General features: G+C 35.5%; 1 protein-coding gene across 3 annotated transcripts in view; it reads left to right on the top strand.

Annotated features, from left to right (window-relative positions):
• The window catches only part of lgals8b (galectin 8b), a 28,166-nt gene extending 24,640 nt beyond the window's left edge, over nucleotides 1-3,526 (top strand). The window contains exons 9-10 of one of the 3 annotated variants that reach the window (XR_014603963.1): nucleotides 2,390-2,576; nucleotides 2,958-3,526. Coding sequence is in view for 2 of the 3 variants with exons in the window: in XM_084096707.1 (XP_083952833.1) it covers nucleotides 2,390-2,429 (40 nt within the window). In the remaining variant the exon portion in view is untranslated. Of the gene's footprint in view, nucleotides 1-2,389 lie in introns of all 3 variants that reach the window. The other 2 variants (XM_084096708.1, XM_084096707.1) reach the window with 2 other exon arrangements.
• Nucleotides 3,527-14,871: the final 11,345 nt, after the last annotated feature.

The raw sequence follows: 14,871 nt of genomic DNA, 5'->3' as shown, positions 1-14,871 counted from the left end.
CTGTTTTAATGTACTTTCCATGTATTTGTGTTTCTTGGAAACCAGCCCAGATAGGAGATTTGTATTTGTCCAGAACATATATATACTCTCACGTACACATTTCTCCTCAAATGGACTTTTTTGTCTTGCATTCTATATGATGTAATGTATATTCTCATTGGATAGTTGCTATACCACCGCTGGACAATGTAGGCTATAAAAGCTAGGGTATGAAAGTAAAACTGGATGAGGCACAGAACAATAGAGTAATAATCTAACAAATACTCAGACTATCCCTGATGTTCGATAGGAGAGTATTCCATAATTTATGTTATGAATGCCTGAGTTAACCAGGCTTATAAAGAGAGGCAATTTGATAATGAGACCCAACTGAATACAATTAGGAATGATGAGACCAGGCATTGAGTTCTGGGAGATGTAGTTAGTGAGGGAATGACAATAATATGGGGTGGAGTGCCCTCTGGTGGCTATCAAGGACACTCCAGCTGGTGATCGTGACAATTTAAAAAATTGAACATATTTCTTTACAAAGAGTCCTTTAACATTAACATAACATCAAATACATATTGACAGATGATTGTTGATGTTATAGATCAGCCATACAGTAGAATAGTTTTCACCTCATGAACATACTTCTGGCCAACGAGTCCTTAAAACTTAAATGACTATACATAATCACATATTACACCTGATGTTTTAGCTAGCGAGGCCCAATGAGTCCTCCTCAAAGGTTTATAAACATATATAAACTGCTGTAATCTTTTTGCCAGTGGGATTCTCTCTGGGATTGGTCCGATATCCACCCGGCCGTGATTAAAATATATTCAAAGGCATTGTCTGTCTATCTGGTTACTACTTCTCAGCAGGCTAAACACTAGAGATCTTCATTCCATTCCTAAGTGATAGGTGTTTAGTGAAACACTAGAGACCTTTATTCCCAAATCATAGGGGGCGAGACGTCGTCTGACTCAGAGTCTGTGGATAATTTTGGATTATCCACAGACAATATCGTAGGTGTCGTCATGGGAGACGACTAGGTGTCTAGAAGATACGGAAGTTTAATTTAAATTAGATTATGTCAGATTAATTTGATTCTCACACTAGTGCGTATGGGAATTTCTACCACACTAAACATACACACAGATGTTTGATCAGCCAGAGAGTAGTCCATATTTTATCTATTAAACATATTTCTACACTTGATTTTCAATCAGACAGATATTCTGTCAGCCAGAGAGTAGTCCATATTTTATCTACTGAAAATGTTTCTGGCCAAAGAGTCCTTTGTATTTGGCTAGATAAGTTGCATTTTTAGCAATATTATGAATGACAGTATATCTCAGAACATTTATAGGCATTATAGGCCTTGCTTTCCTCCAGTACAATGAATCGGAGCACATACTCAGTTTGTTTAGTTTGTTTGTAGTTTTAGTTTGTAGTAAGATTGTTTCTTGCAATTGAAGATTAGGCTTATTTGTAATGTAGTTAATAAAACATACTGTTCTATATGTTAGAAATTCTATGCACAGCATGCAAATTAGTGCTTGTACACAATCAAATAAAAGAAAGCAAACTTGTGTTTAAATGCTTTCATTCGGAGAGAATAAGTTAGTTATTGAATGCAGTGAAATAAATAAGAGCATGTGAGCAGCAATTACTGAGGTTCAAGCGTTTTAAGACCTTTATGCTTACACATACACACTCATTTTGTTGTAGATACAGATATTTGAAATAAATTATGGGTAACAAAATTTTTACTGCAAGTCTCCTCTGTATGACACTATTTTCACGTTTCACATTACTCATAATGTGGCACAATTGTCAAACTGAGAGCTCAGTACAAAATGTGATTGTGTAATGATTTTGTAAAGTCTAAAAATGAATGCAAAACAAACCAGCAGATGGCACCATTGGCTTACTTTGTAAACTAAAGTGATTGTTTCCAACAGTAATCTCCACTAAAGCAAGGTAATTGTTAACTCAATTAAGCATGCTTACACACAAATACACACACACACACACACAAGACAAATATGTTTTCAATTTTATTGGGATATGTTGTGAAAATGTATTTTATGGTCTATAAGAATTTCACATGCAGTATACCTCTGTAAACTAATTATATAAAACTATATTACCAGTGCCCCATAATAAAATAAATAAATAAATGTTAAGCATGTATTTATTAGTCAGTGCTGGAAACTGATAGAAAGATTAAAAAGATGTATTGTCCTGCGGGTCCCTCTAGTGGACAACTGTAGTATTACAGCCTTCATCTTTCAGTTGAAATGGCTGGTAGTTTAGAATTTACTGTGCGCCCTCTGAGCATCAGTAATTCATTCAACTAAGCATGTTTCTTCAAAATGACATGTTCTCCATATTTCCACAGGTTTGATGAGTTTCTACTTTGTGCACACAACATCTTTTGATAACTTTTTGCCATGAGGGTCTCTAGATGATGCATATCAAGTTTTGAGCAATTCGGACAAACTGCCTATGAGGAGTTCGAAAAGTAATTTTTTCAAGTAATCTCAAATATTTAACGAATTATTTGATTGACAGCCGTAGTTCAAGAGGTAAGTCATTCAGAATAAGAAGATTTAACATATGATTTGAATATTGTGTGGATGTGTGATTGAGTGATATGAGTCAAAAACCCGGTGGCGGTTTTCTTTCAAACTTCGCCAAAAACTTATTCGCTCTTGTTTCAATTCTATATTATATCCGACATTTCTGTATAATAACTGTGTTTTGCAAGCTTATGACATTTGTTAAAAAATTGCGAACACAGTATATTAGCTTTCCAGTGGCTCCTACAGCTAAGGAAACCCATTTTAAAATATTCAATGGTCAAGTGAATTTTTAAGACAACGGTTTAATTTTGAAGAAAATGCCTGTACTTTTTGTCAAGTTGACATAGAGACAACGATCACCTTTTTTTTCTTGTGTTTTTTCAGATACCTTTTGGGAAAATATGTCTTAGGCTACTGGTTGGAGACAAAGATTCATTCACTGCCAACTTTTGCTAGGAAGCATATTATGTTTGGAATGTTGTTGGATGAGAAAAAAAAAAGATTTTTTTATTAATGTAATGTTGATTCTGGGCAAATTCTTTATTCATAAATGCAAATGTATGAAGACGAAACCTTATTTTTCTGTATTTAAAAGAGACTTTATTTGTAATTTCTTTCGTTGCAATGTATGAAAAGTAAAAAGGCCCGGAAATTGGCTAGAATAATAAGAGACCTTGATCTCTTAGAAGAGGAATGAAGAGACCCCTTCTTGTTCTTTTTTTTTTTTTTTTTTCAAATATATGTAATGTTCTTTTGTCATTATCCATTTATTTGACTGACATGTGCCTACTCATTTATCTGTATTTGTCAATGCCATTATAGATGTATATTCTGTTTTTGTTACGTTTTTGGTGTTCAATAAAACATAAAAAATAAAAATAAAAACTTTTTGATCATTTGATTTCCTGTTTGGAATGGAATAACGAGAAATGAAAACCAGCTCGTTTATTCGTTTTTTAGTTTAGTTTAAAAAATGAAAAATGAGGTTTTGGCTTGATTTTTCATTTTTCGTTTGTGGTTTACAATCGGTTTATGGGTTAGATATTTCATTTGCACACGTGGGCGGCGCAGAAACGCCCCTTTCATCTGATTGGTCGAAACGCTTCGCCTTCAGTAAGCGACGAGCTCTTCTTTCTGTCAGGCAGAGTAAGAGTCGGTACGAGTGCGGTACTGACAAATGCACTTTAATAAAATAAAAGTGCTGCTGAGACTTGCAAGCGACCCGATAATGTGAACCGCAGTATATGACAGATTATTTTAGCATGATGTATTTCCCATTGATAAATACAGTGCAAATAGTTCCGTTTCTTTGGGTAAAAGGGAAGTGGAAATAAAAATAAGGCAATAATAGGCTGAACTGTACCATATGTACAGTACGGACCATATGTCCGTAACATTTACCACTCTCGTCTTTTATTTACATCAAAAGGCAGGTAGACGTGTGTGACATATGTAGGCTATAAATAATTTTGAAAAATTAATAGACACAAAATGTATATTCATGAATGTAAGCATGTGTAGAAGCTAGTGAACGTACATTAATACTGACAAAATTACCAGGTTTCGGATTAATTAAAATCATGTCGGTTGAAGAGCACGGCATACCTTTAAAATGTTATTAGTTTTATTATAAAACTAATAACATTTTATTACATACTGAATTGGTCGATGTTTCTTTTCTTTATTATGTTGACTTTAGAAAGCCAGCATATATTTAAACATTATTATTATTATTATTATTATGAGAAATTGCCTCCGCCTAGAACTTTAATGCTTCACCAAACTCAGCTCAGACCTTTAGACTGGTCTGACTCGCTTATATCTTTTCTAACTGGTCAGACTTACTTTCCCGCTCTTCCCGCTCTTTCCAAGAAATATAGAAAATGCCCTGAAAAAAAAAAATTAAACATGGGAAGTCACCTGGAATTGATGGGTTGACCTCGGAATTTTTGACGTTTTTTTGGGAAGATATCAAAGAATTGTTACTGAATGCATTTATCGAATGTCTTACTCCAACAATGAAAACTGGTATAATAACCCTACTCCCCAAAACAAAAAAAGATAAAACAAATTTAGACAATTGGAGGCCTATTATTAATTTATATTATAGGCTATAAGTTATTAGCGTTAATATGCAGAGAGATTGAAAACAGTAATTGATAAAATAGTAGATGAAACTCAGTCTGCGTTTATAAAAGGTAGAAGTATGTAATAATGTGAGATTAATATTGGACATGCTGGACTATCGGTCTATTCAGGAATCGGAAAGCCTGATTTTATTTATAGACTATTTCAAAGCTTTCGATTCTAGAACACGATTTTTTATTTTCTACTTTAGAAAATTTTGGATTCGACAAAAAATTGTGTTCAGTGATCAAAATGTTCTATAGGCTACTGATATTTGCAGTTATGTCTCCTTAAACCCAGGACTAACACCAAGAATAAATATAACTTGCGGAATAAGACAAGGATGTCCAATTAGTCCCAAGATGTTCATTTTATGTTCACACACAGCATATCTGATATTAAATCATCCACATTTTCAGGGTAGCCTATACATTTTTTTGATTACGAATTTCGCCTCAGTCAGTTTGCAGGCGACACTAGCCGCGTTTCCATTACCCTTCAAATTGCGCAAATTGAAATTGCGAATTGAAAATACGCCCAATGGAAACACGTCAATTTCGCCAAAACTCCCATTTATCGCAAAAAGTTTTTCCGCTGGTTTTTCAAGCAATTCGAAAAAGAAATATTTCGCAAAACTGCAATGGAAACAGTTTTTGCGCATTTACGGGTCACCTGACGTAGATGACGCGGTGTGTTTGGACAGAATACGAGACAGAGTTCTTTATTAAATTCATAAAAGACAAAATAATTATAGAAATACTGGATTCTAAACCTCAAAGAAATGCCACAATCAAGACCTCGAAGCAGAAATGAGTGAGAAAAACCCAGAAACACCTCATATGTGCCGCTCACAGTATAAGAGTCTTTCCTTGCCATTAATGCTTGGATAACACACCTACGTTTCCTTCCATTAATAACAATAATAATGTCTAGTGCGGTACGTGGCTGTTATATATATATATATAAACTTACCAACGTCCGTTGCCATGATCGTCCGTTGGAATGACTTATCGCGAGAGGAAAAAATGACGTTTCAGTCGCATAACATCGGTTAATGGAAATGCCGTCATTTCGCAATAGTTTTTTATCGATATTTAGAAAAAATCGCAAAAGTTTTGCGCGAATCTTTAATTGGATAAATTAGCAATTCATTGCAAATAATTGCAAATAAGCTTCAGGTCTTCGTTTAAATATGAAAGTGTGAACTACTTGCGTTATATGACTGTATAGATACAGAAATAATGTCAATCCCTGTTAAAAAAAGAAGTTAAATATCTTGGAGTTAAGATGGTTAAAGATGAAAAACAAAGAGAGGAAATTAATATGAAAGAAAAAATTGATCAAATATCAATTTTCCTTATTCAAATTTTCCTTATTCAAATATCAATTATCCTTAAACCACTGGCTTAGTAGAGATATTTCCATTTTTGGGCGTTACTTATTGTCCAAGGCTGAGGGTATATCCAAACTGATTTATCCATGTCAATCTCTTTACATTGCTCCAAAAAACGCGAGGAAAATTAACTCCATTATATATAAATTTATATGGAGAAATAAGACCTACTATGTTGGTTAAAGGGGGGGATCAAAACATTGGATTTTGAGGCAATGTTAGGAACATTTAAAATAAAGTGGTTGAAAGAGTTTCTATAGACCCTTTTACTGTTTGTACACGACGATGACGTATGCGCGCGCATATTGGCAACGGAAGTATGGCGAGAATCAGCAGCGTGAAAGCTACGCGAGCGGATTAAACAACAGACGCGAGCATTTTTTATTATGTCCTCGCTCCAATCAACACGTTTAATGAGTAGGGGGAGGCTGCAGACCTGGAGCCGGTAGATCTACGCCCCAAGCAGTTTTACGCCCCAGGCAGTTTTACGCCCCTGCTGTTCCTGATGCGTCCAGTAGGGGGAGACTGTACAGCGACACGAATTGAGGTATATTAAATAATCTGCTAAAGTTATTGTTGTTTAGCAATGATGCAACATTTATTATTTATAAACGATTAGCTTGATAGAGCTAGGTAGATATCAATTCATTTCTATATATCAATGGATGGGTCTGTAGTTTATTTCGAGAGACAAAAAGTTATGGACGCTCAGGTTGATGTTCTGTCTCTGGCTTCAATTTAGCTAATCACGTGTAGGTTTAGCTGCCCCTGTAGGTTTAGCTGCCCCTCGTCTTTTCTACTCAATTTCAAAATTAATTTTTATTTTGAATTTTCTTTTGTTGCCTGTCTTTATCTTGCGTGAGATGGCCTCTTCTGGTAAGACTGTTTACTCCTTTCTGGTTTGAGTTGTTTCTTATAAATGAGATTATCTAACTATCTAATTTATATCTAAATATACATTTTTCTTAAAATAGCTTACTGATCTGGACTAAAATGTAGGTTGTGTGCACTTAATGTGGGATTTATCATACTCTGTCTTTACCAAGTTCTATTTAACTTGCATCCCATAAAGGTGTGTGTTTGCTTTAGCTACTTAAGGAAATGAAAATCTCTCTCTCTCTCTCTCTAAACTTGTATAAACTATAAAACACCCATCTCTCTTTTTTAACTGCATTCCAAACCAATAGCTTCTCTAGTAAATAAATGACTTACAGAGACATACATGGACATGTTTTTAATGTCATTTTCAATTTTCTCTGCACAGTCCATCATCACTGGCCAAAAGAAATCAAAGTGTCTTGACACTTTTTCCAAAAGTGTTCCACCAACAAGTGCCTGTGCCGTTGTACTTTGAAGATCAAGAGCAAATTGATTGCAATCCACACTCACCTGACATAAATTCTGGACAGCACACCCACACACACTGTGACAAGATCAAATTCACCATGGATGTCCTTTTTACATTTTTTAAATGTTTTATTTTATTTTATTTTATGAAATACCCACAGATATGTGGTCTGTGACTCTTATAGGGGGTCTACAGTGATTCTGCAGGGTCTCCAATAAGTCTTATAGTTTATCTCAGTTGCTTTGGTGCATTTCTCAGATCACAACTGAAATCACATCATCTTGTCACTTGTGCACATCATAAAAGCAATTTCTCATTTTTTTTTATACAAATTGCAAATGCTTCGGTACATTCATGCAATTGATAATGTACAACTCTCTGCTGTTTCCTACATTATCAACTCTTTATGTCATGTTGATCAAAATGTAGGCCTATTATACTATTTCTCTGTTGAATTGTCATACTCCTCAAAACATCTAGGCATTAGTTCCTTGCATAAGTCATTAAATGCAAAATGGTTGACTAGTTGTCAAACTGTTAAGCATGTTTTCAATACATTTCTATTACACTTTATTTTGTAAATGTGTCCTGAATTGATGAATTGCGGAGGTGTATTTAGAATTTCACTAATGAAGGAAATAATGAATTGATCAATTAGGAAGCAGCAAGGGAATTCATAATCAATTGCATGAATTTACCAAAGCATTGGCAATTTGTTCAAAAGTAGTTATGAGAATTTCAGTAGTGATCTGAGAAATGTACCAAAGCAACTGTGATAAAAAATTAAGGATTCAGGAATTTTATACAAAATGTAACAGTGAGTCCTGCTGCTTGTGAATTTGACAAGATCAAATTCACTATGGATGTCCTTTGTACAATTTTTTTAATGTTTTATTTTTTTTATCAGTGAGCAGAAGCACTTTGACAGGAGGATAGAAAAACAGTTAAAGAAGATTGGCAAGCCATAGGGGAGTCATCTACAGGAGAATTCATAAATGGTGTTAATAAATAATGTTTTTGTGAACAACAATATTGTCTCTTTCTTCTTAATGGCCCTTGGAATTTTAGAAAAGGGTTAAATTGTGTTTGTCTTCATAAAATGCTATGTAGGACACTGTTTTGTAGCTGTATGATGACTAATAGTAAATAGTACAGCAGATATTTAATCGAGGATCCATATGATTACACGGTGCTGTATGTCTAATGGGCTAAATATGGTTAATATCTAAATGTAACTTTATATAAATTCACAACAACATATTTCACTCAGTATCACTCAGTCTCCTGTATATAAAAACATACAGTGAATATTCTATATTCATTATTCAATTAACTATTCTATAGTAGGTCATATATAACTATTCTACAGTAGGTCATATATCATTACTTGTCATCTGATCCAACTATGTGAATTATTAATTTTTTAATTCACAAAAACAAATAGTCTTCTGTAGGCTGAGTGTAAAGAGTGAAGCCTAACTGAATATCTACAGATATTTTAATCCATAGTGCAGATCTACGCTGTAACGTTCATATTTAAATGAACAAAAACCACAAAATTGGGCAAAGTCTATGAACGGGACGGTTATTAATGTGTAAGTTTTGAGCGTTTAATGGTGTTATTTCGCAGTATATCCCCCTACTGGACGCATCAGGAACAGCAGGGGCGTAAAACTGCCTGGGGCGTAAAACTGCTTGGGGCGTAGATCTACCCATAGATATCATATATAAACGCTAGATGTCTCGTGCGCGCTGCTGGCCAATGGAGGTCGACGTCCGCACGTGGCGGCCATCTTGCGGCAGTGCGCTCGCTCACTCGTTTAATGGTGCAAATACTTTTAAATAACCATAACTTGCCCAATTTTCTACCGATTTTCAAACGGTTTGGTTTGTTATAAACGTCAGAGATGTAGTTATGACACTACATACATACACTGCATACATATGAAAAATTATAACATACATGTTCAAGCATTCGGAATTATAGCCACGTTGATAACGTTTGTAAGAAACCAAACCGTTTGTAAATCCGTCAATATTTCAGCGAGATATGAGGATTTGTGTGCATGCTGATCACTCACCTTAATGCACAGAGCACTGACATAAGATGGCCGAACGGTGATGCCGGAAGTGACTGCGCCATAAGACATCTAGCGTTTATATATGATATCTATGGATCTACCGGCTCCAGGTCTGCAGCCTCCCCATATAGCGTTTAATGGCCTGCAGCCACTATTCTGAAACGGCCGTGATCCTGTCGGAATCCTATAAAACTTAAGCCCCTTGGTGGAATATCGATTAGTGCAACCGTAAACGCAACAACCAGACATTTTGATGCTGGGAAACCGTTTTGATAAACTTTCGGAGGTGCCAACACGTTAGAGCCAGTGGGGAAAAACACCACTTCCGTTGCCAAAATGCGCGCGCAACTATTTGATCACGTGGGCTGTAAAAGGGTCTATTGAAGCCGGATTCAATATGGTTTCACATTCCAAAAAGTATTTTCAAGAGGTTCGGTGGGTTAAACTTTCTTTTGAAATGTGACTGAAATTTCTAAAATACCTTTTAAATTATCTGAGTATATAAACAAGTTTGCATCATTGGAAGATGGTATTTACCCATAACTTTACCCCTCATTGTGCCACCTTGTGGAATAATAGAGTAATTGTATCAAACAAAAAGTCTTTGTTCAGCCAGCTTTGGTTGCAGTTAATAAAACCAAGGCATTATCTTTGTACATGACATTTTAGATATAAACGGTGAAATCTTACAGTTACAAGATTTAAAAAACAAATTTAATAATATTCAATGTTCTCTTAAAGAATATAAGAAAATCTGTAAATCTATCGATACAGCTGATTAAAAAACACAATTCGTTTTTCTAAAGTCCAAATCAAAGTTCCAAACTTAACGCTAGGAGAATTAAACATTACGGACAAAAAATGTTACAACAAATATTTAAATAAAGCTTTCAAAGGATATATATATATACATATATATATATATCATGATTATGATAGGAAGATAAAACTTAAAATATTAGATAATCCAACAATTGCAGAAAAACATTGGAAATTTATAAAATGGCCAATTGCACCCAAAGTAAAAGAAATGCAATTTAAAATTCTTAACAACTACAGACACTGAGGGGTAGATTTGGTTTTGAAGTTGACCCTTGCGACTTTTGTCATGAAAACCCAGAACGAACAGAATATTTATTCTTCCTTTGCTCAGGTAGTAGGAAGTTCTGGCAAGATGTCCATAGCTGGTTAAATAATAAAATTAGTGAACTTGAACAATTTACAATCGAAGATATTCTTATTTATAATTCTAAACTGACGAGGGACATTTCACTTTTGATTAACCTTATCATCATTATGGGTTTGAACATTCACAAAAATAAACGGAAAAAACAATTGCCAAATGTAAACTGTTTTAAAAATGAATTTCGTATGTTATTATCCTCCTTGAACCTTGTAAAAAATTCTAAACAAACTGTAGAAGCTATCTGTTATGCTACTGAAATGTTTTTGGTCCTGTAACACATTATTTATTTGAGAACAATGCCTTATTTTATTTTATTTTGTTATTTATTTGATCTTTTTCATTGTCAAACCTGCATTTTGTTGATACCTTGCCTTTTTCTTTGCTGTTGTCTCCACAAGAGTTTGTAATAAACATTAATAAAAAATAAAAATAAAAAAAAGACTTACTTTCCCCAAAAAACTCCATTGACTTGCGTTCTCTGAGCAATGAAGGCCGTAATCTCAATGCTGTCCACTAGAGGGGGCGACAGGACAATAAGTGTTTTCTACTCTCTTTCCCTGTTTGCATCAGTTTAAATGACAAATAAATGCATGAATTTCATTCATAAATAGGCCATATCTGTGTATCCACTCTCTAGTTTATTTTAAGATATTGTTATTCACACTGGGTTTTGCAGTTAATGTTTGTCCATCTGGAACTTGTATTTGTCATGAGCTCTATATTTAAGATGCACTAGAAAAAAATATGATTCAACAACACAAACTCTGTTTTCACTAGGCAAATTTGCATTGCATTGCACTGCACACCAGAACTAACTCAATCCCATGTTTGTTCACGCTTGGACTACTGCAATGCCCTCTACATCGGGTTAAATCAGGCCTCTCTGCACCGTCTACAGCTTGTGCAGAATGCAGCAGCCCGGTTTCTTATCAACACCCGTAAACATGACCACATCACTCCTGTCCTGTACTCTCTCCACTGGCTCCCGGTCGAGTTCAGAATCCAGTTTAAGATCCTACTGTTTGTTTTCTGCTCCATCCATGGCCTTGCACCTCTTTATCTGTGTAACATGCTGACCCCCTACCAGCCCAGTAGAGCCCTGCGCTCCTCTGAACAACATCTACTGGTGGTCCCACGGTCCAGGTGCAAAAAGTGGGGTGATCGCGCCTTTGCGGTAGCGGGGCCAAAACTCTGGAACGCTCTGCCCCTGGAATTACGCTCCATCATGGACCTGCCCCTGTTCAAGGCCAGGCTGAAGCACCATCTCTTTAGGTCAGCCTTTGACACCTGATGGACAACTGATTAGCATAATGATTTTATAGATGTGTTGTATTTTATTTTATTGTATTGTTTTGTATTTCACTCATTTATTTCACATCTCTTTAATGAACATGGGATTGAGTTAGTTCTGTTGTGCAATGCAATGCAAGTAGTGCACAGACTATATGTTATTCTTCAATGCACAATTAGTTCACACAATTCACAATTAGATAGTTTGTGCAAAGCAACAACACATATGTTATCTCTCTCTCTAACATGGGATTGAGTTAGTTCTGGTGTGCAATGCAATGCGAAAAGTGCATATGTTATTCTTCAGTGCACAACGTTAGATCGTTAGTGCAATGCAATGCAACAACACACGTTATGTCTTTAATCAACATGGGAATGATTTAGTTCTGGTGTGCAATGCAATGCAAAAAGTGCATAACCTATATGTTATTCTTCAGTGCACAACGTTAGATCGTTAGTGCAATGCAATGCAATGCAATGCAATGCAATGCAACAACATGCATAGCATCTCTTTAATGAACATGGGAATGATTTAGTTCTGGTGTGCAATGCGAAAAGTGCATAACCTATATGTTATTCTTCAGTGCACAACGTTAGATCGTTTGTGCAATGCAATGCAATGCACCAACACACGTTATCTCTTTAATGAACATGGGAATGATTTAGTTCTGGTGTGCAATGCAATGCAAAAAGTGCATAACCTATATGTTATTCTTCAGTGCACAACGTTAGATCGTTAGTGCAATGCAATGCAATGCAATGCAATGAAGTGCAATGCAATGCAATCAATGCAATGCAATGCAATGCAATGCAATACAATACAATGCAATGCAACAACACACATATTATCTATATAATGAACTTGGGAATGATTTTGTTCTGGTGTGCATTGCAATGCAATGCGAAAAGTACATAACCTATATGTTATTCTTCAGTGCACTTAGATCGTTAGTGCAATGCAATGCAATGACCCAACACTCATGTCATGTCTTTAATGAGCATGGGAATGAGTTAGTTCCGGTGTGCAATGCAATGTAATGCAAAAAGTGCATATGTTATTCTTCAGTGCACAACGTTAGATTGTTAGTGCAATGCGATTCAATGCAATGCAATGCAATGTAATGTAATGTAATGTAATGTAACGTAATGTAATGCAATGCAACAACACACATATCATCTCTATAATGAACATGGGAATGATTTTGTTCTGGTGTGCAATGCAATGAGAAAAGAGCATAACCTATATGTTATTATTCAGTGCACAACGTTAGATAGTTTGTGCAATGCAATGTAATGCAATGCAATGCAACAACACACGTTATCTCTTTAATGAACATGGGAATGATTTAATTATGGTGTGCAATGCAATGCAATGCGAAAAGTGCATAACCAATATGTTATTCTTCAGTGCACAACGTTAGATCGCTAGTGCAATGCAATGCAATGCCGTGCAAATCAATGCAAATCAATGCAATGCAATGCAATGCAATACAATACAATGCAATGCATCAACACACGTTATGTCTTTAATCAACATGGGAATGAGGTAGTTCTGGTGTGCAATGCAATGCGAAAAGTGCATAACCAATATGTTATTCTTCAGTGCACAACGTTAGATCGTTAGTGCAATGCAATGCACCAACACACGTTATCTCTTTAGTGAACATGGGAATGATTTAGTTCTGGTGTGCAATGCAATGCAATGCAAAAAGTGCATGACCTATATGTTATTCTTCAGTGCACAACGTTAGATCGCTAGTGCAATGCAATGCAATGCAATGTCGTGCAAAGCAATGCAAATCAATGCAATGCAATGCAAATGCAATGCAATGCAATGCAATACAATGCAATGCAACAACACACATTATGTCTTTAATTAACATGGGAATGAGGTAGTTCTGGTGTGCAATGCAATGCAAAAAGTGCATAACATATATGTTATTGTTCAGTGCACAACGTTAGATCGTTAGTGCAATGCAATTCAATGCAACACACATATCATCAGTGCAAAGCAATGCAATGCAATGCAATGCATCAACACACGTTATCTCTTTAATGAACATTGGAATGATTTTGTTCTGGTGTGCAATGCAATGCAATGCGAAAAGTGCATAACCTATATGTTATTCTTCAGTGCGCAACGTTAGATCGTTAGTGCAATGCAATGCAATGCAATGTAATGCAATGCAATGCAACAACACACATATCATCTCTATAATGAACTTGGGAATGATTTTGGTCTGGTGTGCAATGCAATGCAAAATGTGCATAACCTATATGTTATTCTTCAGAGCACAACGTTAGATCGTTTGTGCAATGCAATGCAATGTAATGCAACAACACACGTTATGTCTTTAATCAACATGGGCATAAGGTAGTTCTGGTGTGCATTGCATTGCAATGCAAAAAGTGCATAACCTTTATGTTATTCTTCAGTGCACAACGTTAGATGGTTTGTGCAATGCAATGCAATGCAATGCACCAACACACGTTATCTCTTTAATGAACATGGGAATGATTTAGTTCTGGTGTGCAATGCAATGCAATGCAAAAAGTGCATAACCTATATGTTATTCTTCAGTGCACAACGTTAGATCGTTAGTGCAATGCAATGCAATGCAATGCAATGCAGTGCAATGCAATGCAATGCAATGCAATGCAATACAATGCAATGCAAACAACACATGTAATGTCTTTAATCAACATGGGAATGAGGTAGTTCTGGTGTGCAATGCAATGCAGTGCAAAAAGTGCATACCTATATGTTATTCTTCAGTGCACAACGTTAGATCGTTTGTGCAATGCAATTCAGTGCAATGCAATGCAATGCAATGCAATGCAACAACACACATATCATCTCTATAATGAACATG

Source organism: Abramis brama (assembly GCF_963993115.1).
Source record: "Abramis brama genome assembly, chromosome: 21".
NCBI classification, from domain to species: domain Eukaryota; kingdom Metazoa; phylum Chordata; class Actinopteri; order Cypriniformes; family Leuciscidae; genus Abramis; species Abramis brama.
This window is presented reverse-complemented; position numbering and strand designations above follow the sequence as displayed.